The 11,106-nt window shown below is 43.6% G+C and overlaps 1 protein-coding gene and 1 non-coding gene across 3 annotated transcripts in view; one reads left to right on the forward strand and one right to left on the reverse strand.

The window, feature by feature from the left end:
• The window catches only part of LOC147442603 (EamA-like transporter family), a 39,320-nt gene extending 33,088 nt beyond the window's left edge, over positions 1-6,232 (forward strand). The window contains exons 3-5 of one of the 2 annotated variants that reach the window (XM_086528743.1): positions 5,590-5,681; positions 5,746-5,835; positions 5,928-6,232. In XM_086528743.1, the coding sequence (XP_086384869.1) occupies positions 5,590-5,681; positions 5,746-5,835; positions 5,928-5,990 (245 nt within the window). In that variant the 3' untranslated portion in view covers positions 5,991-6,232. Of the gene's footprint in view, positions 1-5,589 lie in introns of both variants that reach the window. The other variant, XM_086528742.1, reaches the window with a different exon arrangement.
• Positions 6,233-10,519: 4,287 nt separating this feature from the next.
• On the reverse strand, positions 10,520-10,591 carry TRNAK-CUU (transfer RNA lysine (anticodon CUU)). Its single transcript has one exon. It is a non-coding gene; the product is annotated as a tRNA-Lys (tRNA).
• Positions 10,592-11,106: the final 515 nt, after the last annotated feature.

Here is an 11,106-nt window from a genome sequence, read left to right on the forward strand (position 1 = left end):
TTCTTCTCTCTCTTATCTCTCAGTCTCAGCACCTTCATTCACAGTGTTTTACCACTTGTTTGTGATCATTTGCACTCTCTCACTAAAGGAATGGAAGGCTCTCCCTTATGTAGTTAAAAGGAACCCTTGAGCACAGTTCGGAGCACTCATCTTGAGCAAAGTTCAACATTCACTTCCGCTGCACCTTACATTGGTATCAGAGCTTTGGCAGTGTTCTGTATCACTCAAGGAAAGAACCACAAGATTTTTTTTTTGCTTACTGCGGTCGCACGTAACCCAAGTCCACTTGGGCGTGTCGATTCCTAATCGTGTTTTTGAAGAGTGACAGGAAACCCAAGAAAGAAGGGCTTGTCCAACCTCCCCTTGTGCCTCTTTTCACTCATTGAGAGTGGACCGTGCACTTAGCAGCCGGCCAATCGACGTGAGGTGGGAAAAAGCAACCTTGGTGTGAGCGCAAGGCCGCCAAGGCGTGCACCCGCAGGAAATAGTAGAACTCGGGTAAGAGAAGATCCTTCTCTAACACAGATTGCAAGCTAAAGAAAGAACCTCAAGAACCCAAGAACCCAAGAACCCAAGAACCTCAAGACCCCAAGTTCCTCATGAACTTACGAACCCAAGACTTCAGTGTATGGTCATCACCCGAAGCGGAATGGATACTTCTCATGGAGGTGGTGAGCATGGAAGTGGCGAAGAAGAAATTTTTCAACGAGGAGGTTTTTCCGACTCTCCCTCTTCCCCATTTACACCAAGGATTGTACCAAATCCTATGGAGGCTTTGGTCAAGACGATCATGGACATGATGAAGTTACAACAAGAAGCGCAATGCGCTGCCTTATAGTGCGAACGCAAAGAAAGAAAGGCCCACTTGGAGCGTGAGCGTGAGCAAGCGCGCTTGGCTGCAGAAGAAAGAAAGACAACATTTGATCATGAACACAAAGAAAGAAAGGCAGCATTAGAGCACGAGCACAAAGAAAGAATGGCAACCATAGAGTGTGAGCACAAAGATCGAAAATCCAAATTGGATCGCGAGCGCAAAGAAAGACGGTTAGAATGTGAATCGCAGAGAGAGCAACACATGCAAGAGTTGGTCCTACTATTTTCTAATGTGCAGGCGTAGATTGAAAAGAATCAGGAGAAGGAGACTCTCTGTCTTTTCTTCTCCAAAGCACGGCACACATGATTTGCATGATCAAGATGTGATTATTCGTGATTTGCATGACAATGATGTGATTATTCACAAGCATGATGAATTGCAGGATAAAGATTTGATTGTTCACCAGGATGATGGTTTAGTTGATACTTTGTATAGTGAAGCTAACCTCATTGCAGATTTTATCAATCACAAAGAACCAATCTTGGCTCTCAAGTCGAGGTCCCAAAACCCCCACAAGAAGTATTGTGTATGCGCATGATTAGTCAGCACGCATTGTTCGAGTGTTTCATTCGTGATGGTTTCTTGTATTTTAGTCACTGTCCTTATGTGATCCCTTTTCATAGGCATGACATATTGTCACTCATGAATGAGCACGGATGTATGCGGATTACTCATGAAAAGATGAAATGTTTTCATTCAAGGAATTCACATTCCATGTCTCTTCCTTGGCATGACACAATCTCAGAACGAGCTTGAGCATCAAGCATCGGCATTTCCATTGTGATTTGCCACAGTTCATAGATTTAGATCAGAAAGGCAAGTTTCGATTCCATTGTTTGCGTGTATTTGATGAACGGTTTGGCACTTTGTTTCTATATTCACTTTACATGGAATGGGTATGTTCATGTATTTGTGTTGGAAGTGGTTTCAAGAATTTTCCTCCACGGAGATTCTTGATGAAGATGGACCTACGTCCATAGACACAATTGAACCATTGAAGCAGTCGCAGATGACTTTGTGTCACTTTCGGCGTAGCCCAAAGAAGCAAGCGTTACAGATCTTTATGATGTTCAAGTATCGCATGACCCACGCATCAGAGTGGGCCGGCGAAGAGTCCTTCCCAGGATTCCAAACGATGTTGGCGATCTCCCTCGATGCCATACAGTTAGGTACCAGTACCTCACTTTAAAAAGGAGGGGATGTCACTTGCACATCTAACCCTATGTGCATGTGGACAAGCTACTTCATGACAAGGGTTCAGTTAGCTTAGCTTAGGAAGTGTTCTGGCACTTTTGTGAGTCTGTTCGCAGACCGTGCATGCCCAGGCACTTAGAGTAGATGCATATCCTTTGGTTGCACACAGCATGATCATCAAAACCCATCAGGAGCATTTTTACAGTGCACAGATCCATTTTCACTAATTTAGCCATTTTCCACTTATTATTAATAAGTGACTTTGTTGGGAAACTGGGTAGGGCAAATTTGACCAAGCATGTATATAAGAAAAGCTAGCGCTAGCACTTTCTGGCAGAAGAGGCAGCAGGGATCAAGTGTTCAACAATGCACCTTCTCAGCAAGACCCCCCCGGCAGGCAACCTAGCGTTTTCAGCCACAAGAACCAGCCAGCGTTTTTCATCAACTACAGAACAAGCCTAGCGTTTTCAGCACTTGCAGATCAGCCTGGCGACAACAGAATCCATAGCGTTTTTGCAACAGACACCAAATCTGCCCTAACGTTTTTGCATCAGCCTCAAGCTCTAGCGTTTTGCAGATTTCAGCCTTGCGACATCGCGACATCGCCCTTGCGGTAGCAAATCTTCACCGCATCGTTTCCCCCGCGACAGATCAGCCCTAGCGTTAGCAGAAACAACAGATCAGGCCTAGCGTTTTTGCATCATGTAGTTCAACCTAGCGTTTTGCAGATTCTCCACGACAGAACACCCAGTAGCTTCAGCGTTTTCAGTTTTCAGCATATAGACACCGCAAAAGACCCCCAAACCTCGCACTTTTCACCTTCCCGCACCAGATCCTCGCCGCACGGTCAGATCAGCCTGCAGATTTCAGCATATCTGTTTTCAGCGCATCGTCGTCATCGACATAGAGTCAGAATTCAGCAGATAGAAGATCTGCAGATTTCAGCCCTTAGCGTTTTCAGATTTCAGCCCGTCTTGTCGTCGTCCTCATCGTCGTCGACATCGTTGGCAAGTCCATTGCATTGTAGAGATTTGTGCAATCAATAGTAGACCGCTCTCGTTATAGAGAGTGGGGCCTTCGGAGGAGGGTTTGACAACATTCTGGTGTTGTATTCTTCTCTCTCTATCTCTCAGTCTCAGCACCTCATTCACAGTGTTTACCACTTGTTTGTGATCATTTGCACTCTCTCACTAAAGGAACTGAAGGCTCTCCCTTCCGTAGTTAAAAGGAACCCTTGAGCACAGTTCGGAGCACTCAATCTTGAGCAAAGTTCAACTTCCGCTGCACCTTACAACTGCACATGTTTCACTTGATTAGCGAAACTTTCAAGGCTCAAAACATTTCATGTGTCCAAACTGGCCGAAACCTGCGTTTCACGGTGACATTGGTCCGACTGATTCAATTGAGGTCTTCACCGTTCGATTTCTCCAGCCCTTTTGGTATAGAAAAAAGATGGATCTTGGAGGATGTGTATAGATCATAGGCATGGAACAAGATTGCCATCCAGAACCACATTCTGAACTTGGGATTCTAAACCGATAACAAGGATTAATTTGTTTCAGCAGAATGGAATTGACAAGCAAATATTACCAGATCAGGATAGCGCTTGAAGATGTGCATAAGACTGGTTAGGACTACATTTGGGTTGTACGAGTTTTTAGTTGTGCCTTTTGGCTTAACTACGCTCGGACAGTGTTTAACAGGACGATGGATGAAGTCTTTTGAGCATATAAAAGATTTGTTGGGATCTTTGAGGGCATATTTGTTTTCTCCAAATCTGATGCTGAACACTGGGAACATTTGGCGGGCTGTGAAAAATGGAATACAATGTTTGCACATAGAATTTTGTGATAAGCCAAGCTGTGCAGAAGAACACTAGGTCGTTTTAAAGTCAAATGCAAGGGCCAATTAATAGAAGCTTTTGATTTCAGTAATTCCAAAGGACCAGCTTCTGATCCCAGCCAAAGGCATCAACATGATCATTTTGCCTCTTTCATCTACATGCTCCAACGCGTCTTCAAACAACCGCCTCACAGGCAGCATTTCTTTCAAGCTGGGTCTAGAAGATGCCGCAAGCGTAGATGGTTCGTCCCAAAATGAAAGAGCCATCAATAACTTACTTTTTTTGGGCGTCTAGGGATGCTCAATGACAATCCCTAGCGTTGTTGTGTTAAGAAATTGAACTTGAGTTGAAAGCACCTTTTCCATGAGTGCATTCCTGGCTTGTTCTTTGGTAAGCCAGAGTAGAGCGATCTTGAAGGCCCACAGTCCTTGCCTATTAGCATAATATGGGGAAGGTAAGGTTACCGGATCATTGATTGTCTAGACTTTTGATTGTTTGATTTCGTGGATGAAGCCATTCTTGTTTCGGATTAGCTCAGTCGGTAGACTAGTGGAGTGTTAGTTCATGAGTCACAAGTTCCAAGTCTTGCATCCGGAGAAAATAACTAAAACACCGTGTAAAGTTTTAATTTCATGCATGGTTTCATATCAGTGGAAAGATAAAAAATCTTATTTTCAACTCTGACATATCCTATAGGCAAAGAAAACCTTTTCTTTTAAAGCAAAGAATTTGTGTCACTAGCACCATGGGTTAAGGTGGAATTCTATTTCGAAAGATGTGAGCATTCATACGAGTTAAAGGGCACCACTCTAGCCATCAAAGTGGACAAATGCATTGGCACAGAATTCTGTGAGCAGCTCCTTCCAGGAAAATGCCTAACACTATCACGAGATATTTTCATTCTTCATTGACATAAGGACTGACAGAATTAGTTTCTTAACAGGTGAATGTTGGTGTCTTGAGCACCAAAATTAGCTATCTCAGAAGCAACCACCTGCCCAACTGATAACTTAGTCACCTTTTCTTATGACAGTTTAGTTTGGTTCATTTTATAACTTATTGCAAGTCGGTTCATAATTTTCATCCCCCATCCATAAATGATAATTGTTCTATAATACCATAGTCTTTTATAGAATTTGGAACATACTTATTCAATAATGGTAGATTGTGAATATTTGTGGAGTAATTTTCTTTCTTTCTAAATTTGTCTGTGTCTCTCCAACTCATTTTATTACAGCAGATCATAAATTTTATTTAGAAAGATTCTATTTTCCTCTAGATTGTCTGTTTCTCTCTAACTGATTATAGATGCTTTCCTTAATTGCGTTGCTTTCTCCTTCGCTTTAGGATCTCTTTTCCTTGTGAGTGCCTTCTACCCCTCGTGTCTTAGAAGACCATTATGAGTTTCCACCTTGTTAGGTGGCGCCAAATTCATAATGAGATTACTGCACAGTGTACTCATAGCTTAAAGAAAACCTAGGACTTTTGGCCTTCAACGATTGCAAGTTCTAGTTGATGGTGCAAAATTATGTTTTCTTTGGAAAGCTGCAGTAACATGTTTTTTGTAGTGGACATTATTCACGTAGGTTTCTCTTGAAATTAACCGAAGTTCACCCATTTGTGTAATTCTGGCATACACCTAACCTCACTTTTTCGTTTTTCTTTGGGGTCCATGCAGGAATGCTGGACAATGTCTTGAGTGATTATCTGTGGGCAAAAGCGGTGCTACTTACATCCACCACTGCAGCAACTGCAGGCCTCACAATACAGGTGCCCATTGCTGCCATTGTAGACTCCCTAAGAGGGATAAGGCTCAGTGTTTTGGAATATGTAGGGGGTGTATGCGTCCTGGTTGGGTTTTTTGGCATCAATGAAGCTGCTACAGGCTGTTGTAGCTCTGCAAAAGAAGTGGAGGATCAAATTAGTATGCCCCCAACCGGAACATCCAGTGAAATTGCTTAATTGGAGGGGCCATTTGAGCAAAACATTCTTGTGTTTGTATTCCTTTACTTGAAGGGCATCCACTCCGGATTATGTGGCATAGCAAGTTCCCTTTGGAGGGGTATGAAGGAGATATAAGAGCAGTTTCCACAAGCAGTCAAGCAATGTGACCTTCCGAAAAATGATGAGAGCTTTGAATGATCCTTTTCATGCGGATGCTAAATGATACTCGGCTCTTCAGGGAGGTTGCCTCTGACAAAATGAGGATGGATGCACGTTCTCCAATATCTGCTGTTTGATGATGGCTATGCGACCATAATTTTCTTTGTACAAAGGCATTAAGACCACAATATATATTCGATGCTGCCATCATTGCGATTTGCTTGTGCTGACAATATGAGAGAGAGAGAGAGAGAGAGAGAGAGAGAGAGAGAGAGGGGGGGGGGGACGGGGGCACATCTTGTCTCAACTTCTCTAGAGCACATCAAACGCTGAGTTTTTTCTGATGCGCTTGTGTTATGACACAAGCTGATGAGGAGGCAGCAAGAGTCAAGGCATTGGAGTGGATCAGGTAAAAAATAAGTCCCCTTCAAGAAGTCGTCAATGGAGATGGATTGATGAGTATATCTTAACCTTAAACCTATAAGTATACTATTGGGGGCTAATGCTTTGAGACTGTCAAGCGGATTTATCTTCCAAAACCACAAAAATTTGGAAATTTTGGGCTGATGTTTTGACAATTGATCTTTGTAAACTAGCCAAATAGTCTTGAAGAACCTTTGGAGAATACATGGGAAGGATGCACTACAATTGAGGGCCGCCCTTATGAATTGGGGAGACTCCGACGTGAAGCATCGAAAGATGATGGCTGTGGTCTTTGCCCCAAAGTTTTAGGTGTAGAGATGCCTTTCTCTGTTCGTATCAAGAATATGTTCATCTGCTCAATTTTGTATAATTGCCATACTAGCAAATATATGCCTGTGTAACTCCATGAGATATACTCTTGTACGGTGTTGACATAGACCTTTGTGATTGTTCACGGGATATACACCCAAGAAAGTGGCCGCTACATGAGATATACGTATGGTGTTGACATAGACCTTTGTGATTGTTCAGGGGATATACACTCAAGAAAGTGGCCTAGCCGATATCTTCGCATTTCTAAAAGGGGAGGGTTTAACTGTTGTTTGCTATCATTTCCATCCACATTGCAACCTAATTGTCGCTAGCCATTAGGACGAGGTTCATCATCCTTATGGTCCTCTGTATGAATGGTTGCCTTGTAAGCCATGTATTTAGACCATCACCTAGAGGGGAATGAGAAAGTCGCTTAAATCCGAATATTTTGCATAGTATAGCAGCAACAGTATAATGCCCATTTATTTGCTTGGCCTAGCATCTATGTAATTGTTTAGTGGGATGGGGCAGTTATTATTGCGGCTGATTCTTTCTTGTTTTGCTGAAGTGGTGCTTGTGTTTCACATTTATTGACAACTCTTTGTAAATTTGCAATATATGGATGGTTAAAAGCATACAAATTTTTGAGCTATTCATGAGTTGCTGGTGTCTCATGGGTAGGATATATATTCCACATTTACATAAGAAGGGGAGGCCTTGACATGGATTAAAAACTAACGCTAGAGGTTTCATATAAACCGGCACTTATTTGATGCCAGCATAGTTGATATTTAGAAGTACCATAACCTACTCATTTTAAGTGTCATGAGTAGTATATGACCGAGTGTTCAAAGGGGTTTGCTAAGCTCTAGAGTATGTCTTACATTTTAAAAATAAAATAGGAGAAGAATCTTGGGAGAGTTTAAGTGAGTCTGCATGGAAGTGTTATTTTTCTTCTCTCTCTCAACTGGTTGTCTTGAAGTCCACATGTGGTGGTTCCTTAAACAAAAAAGGTGGGCGCCCTTTTTCACGACGGCGAGGCTCTCTCTCTCTCTCTCTCTCTCTCTCTCTCTCTCACACACACACACACACACACACACACACACACACACACACAGAGTACCTTTGCCATTGCCAATGTTGGCAACCTGGCCGAGCACATAGTTTAGGCATCCTAGAGAGTTGTAGCCTCTAAAATTTTGAGAAAAATCTCTCTCTCTCTCTCTCTCTCTCTCTCTCTCTCTCTCTCACACACACACACACACACACACACACACACACACACACACACACACAAGTATTCGTACGCATGGAGAAGGCAATCAACTGGCTTCGGGAAAAAAATCAGCATGACTTTCACCAAACACTTAGGAAAGGCAGGCGGATGAGGAGCAGGTCGACGTAAGATGATGTAGGTGTGATGTGTGTGTGCGCACTATGCATGATGATCTCTGTGTGTGTGTGTGTGTGTGTGTGCGCGCGCGCGCGCGTGCGTGTGCGTGTGTGCGTGCGTGCGTGTGCACGGGGAGGTGAAAACTAGAGGTGGAGGAAGTAGGGATGACAACAAACAGGGAGGAGATCAAGGTGCCCGATGAAGGAGAGGGGATCACAAGGAAATAAGGAGAAGGGTACGGTTAGAGTGGTTTTGGTTTGGGGATGTAGGCCTTAGGACTAAGTAACACCCATATTTAAGAGGAGGAGGGCGGGGGGGGGGGGGGGGGGGGGGGGGGGGGGGGGAGATGGGATTAAAGGCGAAGAAGCTCACGCGTGAAAGCAGAGGAAATCGAAGCCGTAGCGGCCAAACCAAAAACTAAACTTGGACGGGCACTAAACCTGGACAGCTTGCAAAATGCATTTCATCTCACAATATAATGCCATAAAAACGCTTAGGCATACATGATGCGCGTGCAGGTGAGGTGGTTAGCCTATACGACCCTCAACCCGGACTGCAAGGCCACCGGTTCAAAACCCGACAGCGCACCTCGTTTTTCTTGCTGGCCTAGTTTATTGCGCCTCGCTTTTTGTGCGGTCGTGTTTAGTGCGCCTCGAGATCCCGCCCCTCAACCCACATCATGATCCCATTACTCCACCCCGCATTCAATATGGGTGTTACTTAGTCCCAAGGGGGTGCCGGGGAATCTTACGAGGAATTGATTTTTTTAAAAGTTGAGTATGTGCCTAGACTACTAGGAGTCTAAGACAAAGTTGGAAAGGTTGCTATTGAACATTGATACTAAGTGCCCTGTCTCACTGCGTGCTTGCAGCGCTTGTAGAGCTTTGAGCCCGCGTGCGCCATGTTCCGTAGCCATTGCAAAAAGTAGCTATTTTTTGAATTTTTATTGCGTAAGCGACTGTCCAGCAAGTCCTGTCCTTTTTTGATAGGATGCTAGAGGTTCCTTTGCCAAAAATAGTAGTGTATGCTGCGCTTGCCGTCCATTGAGAGCCCGTGCAGCAGGTTGTGCAGACAACACTCAAAACTGTCTCTCAACCCCTCCAACCCCCACAACCCCTTGGCAAGACGGGGCTCTTAGTGAACTTTAGGAAAATAATTAAAGAAAGGATAAGAGGTTTTCTACATGCAAAGGAGAAGACTGGGGATGTAACATTCTTTTTGATTAAGATGCACAAATTTGGGGTAAGAGGTTTTCCACATGGTTTCTCCTGAATTGGTAGAAAAATAAAGCAGCTCCCGTTTCTAAGTCATGGTCCTTTGGATAAGGTGTCAAAACAGCCCTTGACGAAAGCTCAAGTTCCATGCCCAAACGTTGGTCCCTAGTCTTGAGAGACCTAGGGCATGCGTACGAACTCTTGGATAAAAGCTCCAATACACGGACAGGCTCCAGTGGAAGGATAAACGTTAAGTACAGAGAAGGTCGCATCTCAAGATGCAATCGAATGAGTGGTGGGACAATTTACATGGCATGTCTGAATTCCATTGGCGGAATCGTAGGTTCAACTCTCATACAACTCCGTCTTTTTGGCTTTCTAAAAGAAGCTTTAGAGTTGAGTTGGGTTCGGCATACTTTCATTGTTTTTAGTGATGATTGAGACTTACATTAAATGTTATTTCAAATTTAAAATAGTGAATGGTTCTTTTTATTTCACTTTCAATTCATATCCGGACGTGTCTTTACTTTTCTTGCATTCTATTGTTTTAGAATATATTTCACATTTCATTTCATAGCTTCACATGGATTGACTTTTTTTACATTCAACTGAGTTTCCTCCCCACAAAGAAGCGAACCAAATATACTAGCATAAATTTAAGATTTGTAGGATTTTTGAGCTATTTTCTTCATATTTCACCACTTTTTCTTCCCTTTACCATGGTTTGCAACCAGTTAGTCTCCATTTTCAACCGGCTCAAGGCTAAGTTGAGGCAATTATTTCTTGAACATTGATTCTACTTAAACTCAACCTAATGATTTTAGCACGTTCTAATTGTTTTAGAAAGCCACCGTGATTCTTTCACTTGTTTACAATTGAGGGGTGTGCCCCGCTTTCGAGACCCTGTTTTTTTGCACACGAAAGTGAAAACATATGTCGCGATAACCGTAGGCATTGTGAGAAGCAACATTCAATTTCTTCTGATAGTATGTGTTCTCAGCTACACATTGTGCTTAAAATAGAAAAAATTGATACATCGTACACAATTCCAGATTAGATCTCATTTGAATGTCCTTTTATCCTTCTCTCAAAAGGTCCCTCAAAACTCCAAACGATTTTCTCTGGGATAAGAAGCAAAGTATCATGACCCAAAAAATCCTTTCTACCCCCGGTGAGGCTCGAACTCACGACCCTTCGCTTAAGAGGCGATTGCACTACCACTGTGCTACAGGGATTGACTCCGAAAATTTGGTTTTTTTTTTTTTTTTGCTCTTACTCATGCAAAATGGAAGCCATCTACGTGTGCCATGATCAGAGAGTGGGAGGAGGACCTTTGCTCGGTTTTTTTTTTTCCGCGAGGGATGTCCTCTCTCTCTCTCTCTCTCTCTCTCTCTGTCTGTGTGTGTGTGGGGGGGGGGGGGGGGGGGGGTGGGGGCTGAGGCTCTCTCGCCATGCCATTCCCTTTCTCATGGCAAATTACTGGAAAGGTCCTCAATCGATTGAGGACCTTTTCCCTCCTGTCAAGCGTCCAGGGGAAGGGCGCCAATGTAACTAAAGCATGACTCTGCGTGTCTAGGAGAAACTGCCTCTGACCTCGCATGGTGCTGCTTGCTTCTTGTAATGCTCTGGCTAGACATCCGTGTTGCATGGTCCTGGACTTTCCCCAGCGGAACCCCATGCATCCGTTGGATGCTTGCCGACTCAGCTTGCGGAATATCACGCGGCAAGTTGTCGAGCCCTTGCACACATT

This window comes from Adiantum capillus-veneris, chromosome 14, assembly GCF_014529385.1.
Source record: "Adiantum capillus-veneris isolate H3 chromosome 14, ASM1452938v2, whole genome shotgun sequence".
Lineage (NCBI taxonomy): Eukaryota > Viridiplantae > Streptophyta > Polypodiopsida > Polypodiales > Pteridaceae > Adiantum > Adiantum capillus-veneris.